This window comes from Equus quagga, chromosome 9 (genome assembly GCF_021613505.1).
Source record: "Equus quagga isolate Etosha38 chromosome 9, UCLA_HA_Equagga_1.0, whole genome shotgun sequence".
Lineage (NCBI taxonomy): Eukaryota > Metazoa > Chordata > Mammalia > Perissodactyla > Equidae > Equus > Equus quagga.
Genome location: NC_060275.1, coordinates 44526318 through 44540140, shown reverse-complemented (window position 1 = coordinate 44540140; position 13823 = coordinate 44526318). Strand labels below are relative to the sequence as shown.

At 42.3% G+C, this 13823-nt stretch overlaps 1 protein-coding gene across 1 annotated transcript in view; it reads right to left on the bottom strand.

Annotated features, from left to right (window-relative positions):
• Positions 1 to 13823, bottom strand: part of CDH2 (cadherin 2) — a 215007-nt gene that overhangs the window by 182517 nt on the left and 18667 nt on the right. Inside the window, exon 2 of the mRNA XM_046670849.1 lies at positions 1081 to 1192. Coding sequence (XP_046526805.1) covers positions 1081 to 1192 — 112 coding nt within the window. The remainder of the gene's footprint in view (positions 1 to 1080; positions 1193 to 13823) is intronic.

The window sequence follows — 13823 nt, the reverse complement described above, 5'->3', positions numbered from 1 at the left end:
CAAACACCAACTACAACAGAAATGAAAAGAAAATGATAACCTGCACCAAAGAACCATAGCAGCTAAGAGGCCATTTACATTTTGAAGGCCTCTGGCTATGGTATTCTTAAGTATTGTACCACTAAGGCTTGTCAGTGCTGCAGAAACACTTCAGTTAAGGCTGTGTGGTAGAGCCCTGTGTAAATTAATTAGTTGAGGTTGCACAGATTTTCTAAAAGCAGCTCTCTAAAACAGCCTTAGAGATATGCCCGATTTGTGAGGAATTCGAATTTAAATACAACTTACTAATCAATTCTTCTTGCTTTCCCATTTCAATGACATTTTGTGTAATGATAAATAAGTCCATGAAAATACTACTAACCAAAATTTCATTTGCTTTCAATTAGAGGTAAAGGAAAGGGCTTTCAATTTTGCTTTTGATACTCATTTTATTTCAGATTTTATCTAGACTTATTGGCAAGGATTTTCATATGATAACTATAATGAACTTGATCCATATTTAAATAGGAGATGAGTCTATATTTGAAATTCACATATGTTACAACTAAATTAGCTATCTAGTAATTCCTATAAACAATGTCATAACAAAAATACGGATTTCAAGCTCCTGTCTCAAGACTTTACCTGCCAAATCTGTTAATTATACTTTAGCTAAATATCAAAGTTGTACATGTTTTGTAAAGATAATATTATAGCAATTTCTTTAATTCAAAGCACGAAGTGGATTGTCACTGTAAATAATTTTTAAAACCATTAGAATCTGACTTTCGGTAAATAACATTCTTCAAAATAAGCACGATGCATGCAAAAAAATTAAAAAATTAGTTCTGTAATGGTTTCTACTGTAAATTAAAAATAAAGAAATCTAAAATTTTCAAGAGATCAGGAGCCTTCCAGTTATGTGCATAAGAGATTCATGAGCTTTTCTGTAATCCTAAAATAAAGTCCCCACAGTCTCATTATAGTGATTGTGAAAAATTCATACTGGTTATACAGTAGAGATGATTTAGAGACTTTTTAATAGCTAATTTGTTTCAAGCGCGTAGACACTATGTACAAATACATCTTTGGAGATAGTACCATTGAGAAGAGGCTGTCCTTCATGCACATCCTGTGATAAGACTGCACTGTAAACATCTTCAGGAAATCCAGTCTTGCATAATGCGATTTCACCAGAAGCCTCTACAGATGCCTGCAACACAAGAAAAGAAATGTGTGCGATGATTGCTACCTCCTTCAACCGAGAAACATTCCACTTGGCATAAAGCCTCATTTTTTTCAACTATCTTGTACAAACAACTCCTTTGTTTCCGAATGGTTACAACTAGAATGTAGAGGGCAAAGGGTTAAACTTTTTGATAACTGAAGTAGAAGAAACAAATCCCACTTGTCTTGTCCAGGAAAATCTAAATAATACACATTCTAGGTTCTTCTGAGGGCTGAACATTTCCATCAAAATGGTCACTGTGACTGAAGAATGATCAAGTGGACCCAGGGGGTAGGGGACAGCCAAATAGTTTTTAGGCTCCGCAAATCACCATCACTAGCTTAACTTTTCAAGAAAAATGTATACATTCAAGTTTATAGATTTTTATATACTTATCTAAGTCTCTGACCATGAAGTTTGAATACAGCCTATTAGCTAAACAACAAAATTGCAATATACTTAGGTGCAGGATATAGAGTATTTCATACCAAGTAAAATTAATCAACCAAAAGTATATATTTCTCTAATTTGAAGGGCAGAATCCATTAAAAATATAAATAAAGATTAATACAATCATGTTGCCTTTTTATACTTAAAAATTAGCAAGTAACTATCTCTCGCCATCTTACTCTCTATCATCACATACACAGTTAACTACCAGGGTGCTTAAAACTCACTTATACCAAGTACGATCCAGCTACCCCTCCAAGTTTCTTTCGCTACTTCTTCCAGCCGTACTGACATCATCACAGGACGATTAGGCCTCAATAGCCTTCGTGCAGCATTTACATTAATTACAGGAAACTTCACCCTGCACTGTTGAGGATCCAAATACAGGAGGAGGGGGGCTGGCCCAGTGGCACAGTGGTTAAGTGTGTACTTTCTGCTTCGGGGGCCCAGGGTTTGCCGGTTCGGATCCCGCGTGCAGGCATGGCACCGCTTGGCAAGTCATGCTGTGGTAGGCATCCCACATATAAAGTAGAGGAAGATGGGCATGGATGTTAGCTCAGGGCCAGTCTTCCTCAGCAAAAAGAGGAGGACTGGCAGCAGATGTTAGCTCAGGGCTAATCTTCCTCAAAAACAAACAAACAAACAATAAACAAATACAGGAGGAGGAAGAGTGGGCAGAGGCTGCCAAAGGGATGGAGTTCACAGCTGCAGGGCCAGCAGTAGGAGCAGTCTGCGCTGGTGAGGAGAAGCAGAAATTGGGAGGAAGGAGAAAGGGAAGCCCCAGAAACAGAAAGACCTCAAGCTGTCCGAACGCAGCAATACAGTGTAGCTTTGCAATTAAAGGACTACCTGGATTACGTGTGTGAAGTTTTGCAAGTAGTACAGTCACAAAAATTCAGACTAATCTAATATTTCAACTGTTCTTTTCAGATCTAAGAAAGTAAAGAAAAAAGTAAATTTGGACTTTGTTAAATATCACATGGTATTTAATCTCAAAAAAGTATTAGGAGCAACATAGATATTAGTTCAGACCAATCAAATTAGCAAACAGTTTTAAGTGTGTTATGTACAAGAAAGGGGTGTATCAAGTCAAGGATACAGACCAAGCCACCCCTTATACAGCGGTTCGTGGAAGCTGGTACAGTCACATGAAAGTGAAATTTGGAAAGCTCTAGTAAAGGTGAATGTGGACATATCCTATATGGTAGGTGTATTCCTAGCAAAACTCTCCCGAGTGCTCCAGTCAACACGTGCAGGAACGTTCACTGCAGCATGGACAACAGCAAGACCTGGAGATTACCTAACGCCCATCAATAGAAGAATGGACTAATGTATCTTCACACAGGAAAAGAAAGGAACTCTCCATAACACTAAAATGGAAGAACTGGAAGGCCAGCCCCGGTGGCCTAGTGGTTAAGTTTGGCGTGCTCCGCTTTGGCAGCCCAGGCCTGGTTCCTGGGCACAGACCTATACCACTCATGCGCCAGTGGCAAGCTGTGGTGGTGGCTCACATACAAAAAAAGAAAGATTGGCAACAGATGTTAGCTCAGAGCGAATCTTCCTCAGCAAAAAGCAAAAAAAAAAAAGAAGGAAGAACTGGAGCTACACTGACCGGAAAGGATTACATCTCAAAACAAACAAAAAGTCAATTTCTTTAACTTCCATGCAAGGTTGAAAGAGAAACTTAATTATAAATCAACCTAGGATGACTGTCATTTTTAGTAAGTTCAGAAATCAATTTTGACAACACTCCAATTTCAGATTCAAGACAAAGTACACTGTGGTATGAATCTTGCAAAAAGATAAAAATAAAAAGCATGATTGATGACTTCATTTTTAGACATAAAGTTTAAATAGGAAAGATAATGTAACATTATTGACACATATGTAGTAAGAATATAAAAACAGACAAAGTAGTGATAAACACCAAAAGCAGGATAGTGGCTATGCCAGGGGAGGGCGAGATAGCACAGGTGTCACGAAGGATTGTACAGGCGGCTTTGATCTTATTTGTAGTAATTCATTTATTTCAAAAAGAATCAAAAGTCAATGGTAAAACGTGGAGATGTGCATAGGCACATGGGCAAACTATATTATTCCCTATATATCCTGTATGCTCCACATAGTCCATATTGAGAAAGAAAAAATATTAGGCACTAACTGAGAAGTGAGAAGTTGGGCTGCCGACATGCAGCAAGTTTGGGCCACTAGGCGATATTTTGATACTGGCCAGCTGTAAATACCCAGGCACTGACCCTGGGCCTGGCACGGAGCAAGCACTCAGTAAGTGAAAGCTTTTGCTTTTCACGAACTGAAACAAATAAAGGAACGCCCCAGTTCACCATTTAAAAGGGACTAATGTGTTGCAAATCTGTGTCCCAAGGATAGGTCAAGGGTGGGCCTCTTCACCTCCAGTCCAGGCTTCTACAGAGGGAGGCTGTGGCAGGGTTCCCACCCGGGGGGGGGGGGGGGGGGGGGGGGGGGGAACGGAGCTCTGCAGGGTCAGCAGGTCAGAGGCAAACAAGGGGAGGCATGCAGTAAAAAGGGGTCACATTCCAACCTGAGCACTCGGGTTAGGGCGTCGTGCAGTGTTATGGGTAAGCACCCAGAGACCAACACAGTCTAAAGACGACAGGAATACTGTAATCTTTGCTTTAACTCCACTACTCCTGTCTTATTTTCCAGGGGATCTACCCTAAGGTAAGGGAATAAGAAGCAGCAAGCTCCCCACCCAGACCCACAGGCACGGGATTTCAAGTCGCGTCAAGACCATCGGTCTACTGTGAATGTTTACTCCTGAGTTTCCGCCTCCACCTTATTTCAGAAAAGGGAATGTCTGCCCTCAGCGTGCCAGCCCTTCCTCAACCTCTCTGCTCATTTTCCTCATCTAGGAAAGGGGACCCCCTGCACAGGGCGGCTGTGAGAATTCCTGAAACCATGTTTGTAAAGCACATCTCTAACACACTGGCTACCAATATTAAATACCCACGGGGGCCATGTATTCCTTTAGGAGACTTTCAAGTTTGTTTTCAACAGCTCAAACTTCTCTAAATCGTTCTTCCCCAAGACAAAATAGATCCACAAAATAACATGCTATTATTCCTCTATAATGCATTTTCTTAAAAAAGGCTCCCTCAAATTATTAAAATAGGTATTTCTCCCTATTAATTTATTATTAATTTCCTCTTTTAACATTCAGTCCAAAAATGACAAAACTAACTTGTTTAAAAAACGAACAAGAAGCATTGTAACGAACAGAATCTCCAAATTGGAGATACGGCAGGCTTACTTCGTGTCAAGCACCACGCAGGTGCATGGGTATCTCATCTGATGCAACCCTACAAGGCTGGGGCTGCTACTAGGTCTGAGATTGTGGGAGACCACAGAACTGGTGACAAGAACCCCCCAGGGAAGCTGACTCCCCTCCTGAAGCCTCTGATGGCTACAGCTTTTTGGACATTGAAAGTTCTCTAGTCTAACCCATAGCTGATACTTGAACGTTCTACATCACTGGTCTCAACCCAGGGTGGTTTTGCCCACCAGGGAACATGTGACAATGTCTGCACACATTTTTGGTTGTCGCAAGTGGGAGGTAGGTCCTAATGGCTTCTATTGGCTAGAGGCCAGGGATGCTGCCAACCGTCGTCGCACAATGCACAGGACAACCCCCACCACAGAGAATTATCTAGCCCAAATGTTGACTGGGCCAAGGGTGAGACACACTGTTCTACAACAACCCACGAAAAAGAGGTGTCCACCTACCCTTTAGCACCCCTACCACTGGGAAGCTCATCATCTCTTCAAACAGTCTACCCAACACTTATTGGAGCATCCGCCTCTTCAGAAAACCAAAACCCTGCCACCGTGGCTCAGCCCTCACATTAACTGATTAGTCTGCCAGGCCCAGGATGAGGCTCCAGAAGTTCAAAGAAAGGAACCCTCCCCTCAGGAAGTTCCCTGTGGTGCAAGAAGCAGGTTGTGAATCACAGGCATTTTTTTAATATTTGAATACTGTAAGGGTCAGTGAACGCTTTCCTGTAAAGGTTCAGAGAGTAAATATTGGAGGCTTGGCAGGCCATAGGACTTCTGTTGAAATGACTCAACTCTGCCGCTGCAGTGCAAAGGAAGTCACAGACAATGGAAATAAATGAACGTGGCTCCGTTCAAAGAAAACTTTATTTATGGACACCGAAATTTGAATTTCATTTCATTTTCAAGTGTCAAAACTCTTCTTCCTCTGATTTTTCAAAAGTATTTAAGCACTGCAAAATGTGAAAACCAGGGACCGGCCCCGTGGCATAGTAGTTAAGTCCAGCGTGCTCCACTTGGGCGGCCCAAGTCCATAGGTTCAGACACCGGATTCGGATGTACACCAAACCTCAGCCATGCTATGGTGGCGACCCACACACAAAATAGAAGATTGGCATGGATCTTAGCTCAGGGCTAATCTTTCTCAGGCAAAATAAAAAAAGAGGAAGACTGGCAACAGACATTAGCTCAGTTCTTCCTCAACAAAAAAAAAAAGTGAAAAACATTCATAGGCATCAGGACTGTCGCCTGTGGGTCCCCGGAATAGTGTGTTAAGTTTTATAAGATATTGCTGTCTCCCTTAATTCTCACAATAGCCCCTTGAGGGGGGTGAAATCATCCACATTTTGTAAATGAGCAAATAGAGTCTCCCTCAGACGTGCAGTGAAATACTTAAGACCTCACATCCAGAACGAGGAAGAGCAAGGTTCTAACTCTATGGGCTTTCCAAGTAGAATAAATAATTACAATGTGATTCTTTCAAGAAACATGTACTGAGTGTCCATTTGCCACTGGAAACAGAACAAGACATGGCCTCTGCCTTTAAGAAGTTCAAGGCTTACTGTGGGAGCAAAATAGACAAGTGATTGCAATAGAAAGTAGCAAGCGGGAGATAGAGAGACACAGAGGGCATGAGGAGAGCCCAGGGCAGGAGTCTGGGGGCCTCCCAAGCAGAACCCAGGAGTAGCCAGGCGGTGGGGGTTGGCGGGGAAGCCATCCCAGGCGGGCAGTGCTTGAGCTGGAACAAGGCAGCAAGAAACAGCACACTGCCTGGGGAATTACAATGAGTTCAGTGTCACTGGAGTGCAAAAAGCAAGGCAGGAAGTCAAAAGTTGAGGCTGGAGAGTTAGATGAGGTTAGATCATAGATGGTTGGGGGCTTGGGGTTATCCTATTGGCTGTGAGGAGCCAGGCACAGATTTTAAGCACAGACAGATTGTGTTTGATAGAGAATTCTCTGATGCTTCGTGGGAAATGTTTGTGTGTGGGGGGGGGGGGGGTGACAAGTGACAGCTGGGGGACAAGTTAGGACACAGACTTGAATCAGGCTGGGGCTGCAGGAACGAAGAAGGGGCAGATTGTGTCAATATGCAGACAGTTAAAACTGATAGGGCTCGGTGAGGGCAGGGACTCACAGTGAAAGAGAAGGAGGGAGGAAATCATGCCTTCCCCCATGTTTCCAGCTGAGTGACATCGGTGGCACAAACTAAGATAATCGCAAAATTATAATGTCAGGAACAAAGTGCTAAAGAAGCAGAAAGAATGGGAGGATAAATCTGCCTGCAGAAATCAAAGAAGCCTCCATAGCTGAAGTGACATTTAGGTTCTGTCTTTAAAGATGATTAAAACTTTGCCAGGAGAAAGAGAGGAAGTGGAAAAGGGCATTCCAGGCAGAAGGTACAGCATGGACAAAGGCCCTGTTGATTTATATTGAGCTTGTCGTCAACCCAAACAGCCCTGATCGATTTTACCAGGCAACCGTTAAGTCATGGCTTCCAGTATCTCTGCTGCTGATTTGGGGCCCCAAGGGACAGCAATTACATTGGACTCTCCAAGATTTGATCTCTATAAATTAATAATTCCATCGAGATTTAGTCGTTCCGCCCAGCTTTCTGCATCAAGAAAGTGTAATGAGACACCCCAATGACTTTATAAAGGTGCTACTCGGATGCCAAAGACAAGGTGTGACACAAGCCCAGACATCGCCCTTCCCGCCGACCCAGAGCCATAAACCAGACTCTCAAGATGGGCTGCCCATGGAGTTGCTTGGAGCACAGACTTTCCACATGCCAGACTGTCTGAGCTTGAATCCTGTCCATCACTTACTATCTGTGAGACCTGAGAGAAGCCACAGTTTCCCCATGTGAGCAATACAATATGTATAATAAAAACAGTACCACTCATAGGGCAGGTGCGAGGATTAAATGAGATCATACGCGTAAAGCACTCAAGAGAGAGTCTGATACATGCTTATTCAATGTATCAGCTATCAGTAATAGTAGTATTAATACTATGATGACAACATGAATCCCGCTTGTGGCATGTCTGCCATACAGCCTAGTGAGTTCCCAAACTTGCTCGGCATAACAAGGCATCGGGGACATCTGTCTACAATTCAGATTCCTGCATCCCAACCCAAGACTCACTAAAATAGAATCTTAAGAGATGTGATGACTAAATCGGTTTATTTAGCAAGTGACAGTGCAGCCCATGGTGGCCACACATCCTGCCGTATCTCCATCTCCCCAAACCTTTCTGAATGCCAGATCCGGCATACCAACCTTTCTGCTCTAGTCTTCAAGTTGAATAACTTAGCAACAACAAAAAGGAATAAAGAAAATTATTTTTTCCGTTCTTAACAATTCCATGCTGTCTCCTAGTTACTGTGCACATCTGAAAATTGAAATAGCAAGCTAGCCTTTTGTAATGACTGGTTTGAGAATTTGGCCCCAGGTCAGCATGGGGCAGTCTCTTTTCCTTGAAAACTACACCTTCTTGATTTTTTTGTGTGTGCTTTTAACTGGGACATTGTCCCAGCCCCAGTGCTTTAGTAATTCTTCTCTTCTCCACTATTCTTCAGAGATTACAAGCCAAGGGGTCAGCAAGTCCTCTCGGCCCACCAGGACGAAATTCATCTGGCCAGAGGATCGGAACTCATTTAGTGCTGTTCCGCACTCTCACACAATCAGCTCACCTATCTTGAGTTTCAATTTCCTCTTACAAGTATTTGCTCTACTCTTCCCAGGCTGAGGATCGACCTCCTCGTCTAAAAGGGACAGAAGTGTAATAGGAGTTGAGGGGTTCTGCTTGCCTGCTAGGATCAGTCTATCTGTTCTGGTTCTGAACTCGCAGCCACATCGCTTTTTGTTCTTGTTAAAATTTTTCCATAGTCTCAGTACTGTGAGCTTTAAGGCCTTGAGTCCACTACTCTTTTAGGGTCCTGTTATCATGTTTCGTTTTTTATAGACATCCTTGGTCACTGGCTCTGCTTTCCAATTTCCTCCAAGTCACTCCTAAATCTGAGCCCTTAAATATTCTATTGAAGCCACAGAGGACTCTTCAAGCTCCTCGCCTCTCTGTCTTCTTCCTGATCATGATCATTTATGATTATTGGCTAAAAATTTCACATCTAAAAGCAGCCCAAACCTGAAAGAATCTTTACTTTTCTTTCTGGCTCTGAAGACTGCCTAGCTAAAACCTAGGCTCTATGAGTTATTATAATCTCTTCAATTAAAGCAATTGGGCATTTTCCCCCAAAGCATTGATCTCTTCCTTTTTTCCCTTCCAGATATTCTATGGTGGGAATCTAGTAACAATTAGAGTACTGTGAAATAGATTGTCAAATGCAGTCAACAAGCTAAAAACCCCCTTTCACTTTATAATATGTTGCTCCCCTCATTCCTTATGGAAATAAAGACAGGAATGTGAGCAGTGGTTAAGACTGAGGCATCTAGAGCCAATCTACTTAGGTTTAAATCCTGTTTCCATTCCTTACTACCTGTGTGACCTTGACAAGCTACACAACTTCATCAGGGCCTCCGCTTCTTCCTCTCTAATAACAATAATAGAGTACCGGCCTCATGAGATTGCTGTGAGGCATATAAAGGGCTTCAAAATAAAACCTGATTCACGGCAAGTGAAGAGTTAGCTGCTCTTATGATATGGGTGTCGTGGAGACTTTTATCTCTTTGCTACATGAGTACTTCAGAAATATTTTAAAGAATTTTGTGAAGTAGGAATACTGAAAAGAAACCAAGATGACAAAAAATAAAAATTCATTCACAAACATGTACAAAGGAAAACAAGCGGACTTCCTCTCTCTGTGATTTGTGAGGCTAAGGGGTAGTGGTGGTAGAGGAAGGGGTCACACTATGCCAATACTCTTATTACGTGGTTACGTCTCCCAAATGATATAAGTAAATATATTTAAATATAAACAATTAGTGAAGACATTTTTAAAGTGGCCTGTGAGGTACATGGTGATAGAATAATGGAACTGTTCAAGACCAATTCTGCATGACTAATTTTTTATTTTTTAGTCCAATTTATCAGCATACAATTACATTTGCCAGATTCTCTACATTTCACAGGATTCCACCCATGACGTTGGAGGCTATGTTAAGAAGATTATTCAAGAGCTACTGCTACTCTTTAAAGATTTTTCTCTGTGTCAGTCATGCCACTGATGACACTTTGGGTTTCATATCCCCGGAAACACGCTTAAAATGTGCCCAAGCTTAACCCTGGATTTTGATATTTTTGCTTTCTCACGTACTATCGTGGAGGGAGAGCACGGCGTTTTGAACTAGTTCTTTAACTCTTTCTTGCCCTCTCAATACAATCCAGAGCAGCTTAGGTGCGAAGAACACCTCACAGAGGCCTCAGTTTGCCCCCCGTGACCTACCTAGTGATTCCCATCTTTGCTTCGACTATATTATTAGAATGGATCCTTGAACATCTCTAGTATCAGTACTTTTATTATTCTGATTTTCATTTCTTTTAATCAAGCAATGAAGAGAATAGTCAAATAATAGCATCAGTGCTGGCCCAGGAACCTGACTACTCTGCTGAAATTGCACTCTGAGCTAGAAGACAGCACCACAACAAAACAGCTTGATGGACAAAAATGTGAGTTCCACATACAAAATGTGCTTTACTGTGCCAACTTCTCAGGAGTTGAACCTATGAAAGCTTAGGACCATATAGGAACATACATCAAGTGACGTCCACGGAGGTCTGTGCCATCCCCCATCCCCTCAGCCCACAGGAGAGAAGCCTTCCTAGGCATCAAGGCTTTGTGGAGTGAAGTCCCAAAAGATAGACAGGAGTTTACGAGTAAGCGTCCTGGATGTTTAATGCAATGGACAGCAACAACACACCTACACACTGACTTGGCTTGTAAAAGTACGACACTATCATGAGATAGTGGCTCAGGCAGTTAGGCAATTAAACTGCCATTAGAAGTTCCAGAAGTGCCTAAGGCAACTCCAATAGAGATGGCCAATCCTTGCTTAGATGGATTTTTGCCCTGCCAACTTATTATATTCACTAGACTGCAACATGCTTATATACAGCATTCAAAATGTCATCAATAGTATAGTATTTAGCATCAGACTGTGTTTATAATCAACTTCGGAACTCACTTAACTAAACACACTGAAGATCGGTGATTGCTAATATTTATTGAGTGCTTACGATGTGCTAGAAACTGTGCCACAATGCTTTCTGTGCATTACATCTCAACAATCCTCACAACAACCCTATGAGGTAGGTACTATTATTGGTGCTATTTTCCAGGCAAGGAAGCAAACTGAAAAGAAATTGTCCTAGGTCATTTAGCTGCTCAAATTAGGGATGGTATTCAAACCAGCACTGAATGGCTCTGGGGACCACCCTTAACCACTACTTAGTCATGAAAACAACCGTTAGGAAGCATCCACATGCACTGATACATGCTATGTAACTGGCAAAGGCCTGGAAATTGTCCTATATGAATTAAGACCAACTTACAAATCTATCTGCTGCTATTGGGAATTTTTTCCTAAACTATGATTCTCAAATATAATTGTGATATGATATATGTTAATAAAATAATTTCAAACTTTCTGTTTACTATGGAAAAAATTATAGGAAAAAACATCAGGCCAAGCCTTCATAAACATCTTGTTTTTTGTTTTTAAGGAAGATTAGCCCTGAGCTAACATCTGCTGCCAATCCTCCTTCCTTTTGCTGAGGAAGACGAGCCCTGAGCTAACATTCATGCCCATCTTCCTCTACTTTATATGTGGGACGCCTGCCACAGCATAGCTTGCCAAGAGGTGCCATGTCCACACCCGAGATCCGAACCGGCGAACCCCAGGGCGCCAAAGCAGAACATGCAAACTTAACTGCTGTGCCACCGGGCTGGCCCCAACACCTTGTTTTCTAAGTCACCCACATCAAAGCTTCACCACCACCCCCAAATCTTCTGCAAGCACACAAGGAAAATTGTCTGTAAATACATATCATGGCGACTATATTAATTTTCAGTAGGTGATACTGATGAAAGAATAATTACAATCTGTAACAGACTCTTTGTGCATCTTCTATACTCCAGACTCCCTTGTATTCACGTACAATTAGGCCTGTTTCCTAAAACCTGGAGCATGGTTTCACTTCTTAAAAACTGTTAGAATGTTTACAGTTCCCATAACTCTGATATAACTCTGATTGAATTTGAATAGCCGGACATAGTGATGATTTATCCGAGTCCTTGATAAGATAAATCCAACCCAATTACACCATGATTCTTGTGAGAAAATAACATTCACAGCACAGCTTCCAGAAATGTGCTGCAGTGAACAGAGGCCATTGTCGATAACACCAGAGTTCAAAGCCATTCCATTCCTGAACTCGCTCCAGAAGCAGCACCCTGTCCACTGGTGTTCTAATAGGTTAAGCAGTGAAGAAGTAAATCCAGAGCCCTCATGCTAATACAGGGGTTACAGTGCTATATCAGCAGTGCCAGTTTCAACTCAGGGGCTGAAGACCAGCATCTTTTCCACCCACGGCTACCGTGCGTGATTTAAGTCTGGCACGGACAGTTTTACCGTGTAACCTGTAGGGGAGGAATGCTTCTTTCCCTCCTGAAGCTTCTTTCTATGTGAAAGGAACTCTGCTAACCCTAATACTCTTACCTCTTTCCACTCCACTTGTCAGTCATACCCTGAATGGTGGTTCTCAAAGTGTAGTCGCAGGACCCCTGGGGGAGCCCAAGATCCTCTGAAAGGCAAAACTATTTTCATAATATAATAACGTCATTTGCCTTTTCACTTTCATTCTCTCACCAGTGTAAAGTGGAGTTTTCCAGGGGCTGGGTGATGTGTGAAACCTTAACAGAGTAAATGCAGAAGCAGCTACTGGAAACCAACTGTTTTTTATTAAGCCAGACATTAAGGAGATCTGCAAAAATATAAAAGTACAATGTGACTCTTCCCACTAATTTTGTTTCTCTGTTTTGGAAAATAAAGTTATTTTTTCATAAAAATTGGTATTTACATTACATACGTAATGGGTTTAATATTTTTAAATGAATTAAATGAATATTATATAATTTTCTCAGTTTAATTTCGAATATACTAAACCTCAACCAATATTTTCCACATTCTAAAAGCTCACTGGGGCACTCAATAATTTTTAACAGAGCCCCGAGACCAAGAAGTTTGTGAACTGCTACCCTAGAGAGAAGAGGGATGGACTGAACTGATCTGAAGGCTGAATTCGAAAGAACAATCTGGGCAGCTGGTGCCCAGTCCGGTCCCCTACTCCTCCCAGCTGGGAGTCCCAGGTCCTCAGAAAACAAGCATGGTGATCTCATTTTCCATGCTGGGAGTTTGCAGATCCCCTGCAGCATGGGGTGGGGGGGCGGGATAGGTCCAGCACTGCCTGCAAGTGAGTGAGCATGTCTGTGGAATTCTGGGATTCCATATTAGCAACAGACAGGCCCACAGACAAAAGTCACGCCCTCCAGCCCAGCCCTTATCAGAACCATGGTGATATTTTCCTTTCCTAACTGTTGACTCTTCTGGCTTATATTTCACTCGGTTCAGAACTTGGTTCAGGGAGAAGTCCTATTTACTGAGCCTGGTCAGAGACTTCAGCATTTGGTGTACTTTCTGGGGACCTTGAGAAATAATAAAGAAGCAATCCAATGCTGGGGAGGAAAATACTCATGGAGGACCGAGGACCCGGGGCTTTGGGCAGGGCAGAAGGGGGGCTTCACTCGGGCCCTGCCTGTTTCTTAACTTGGTGGTTTGCAGCCTGGATTGTGCAGTGTGGCTGGTTTTTATAGTTGGGCAGGTAGCTTTTAACATCAAGAG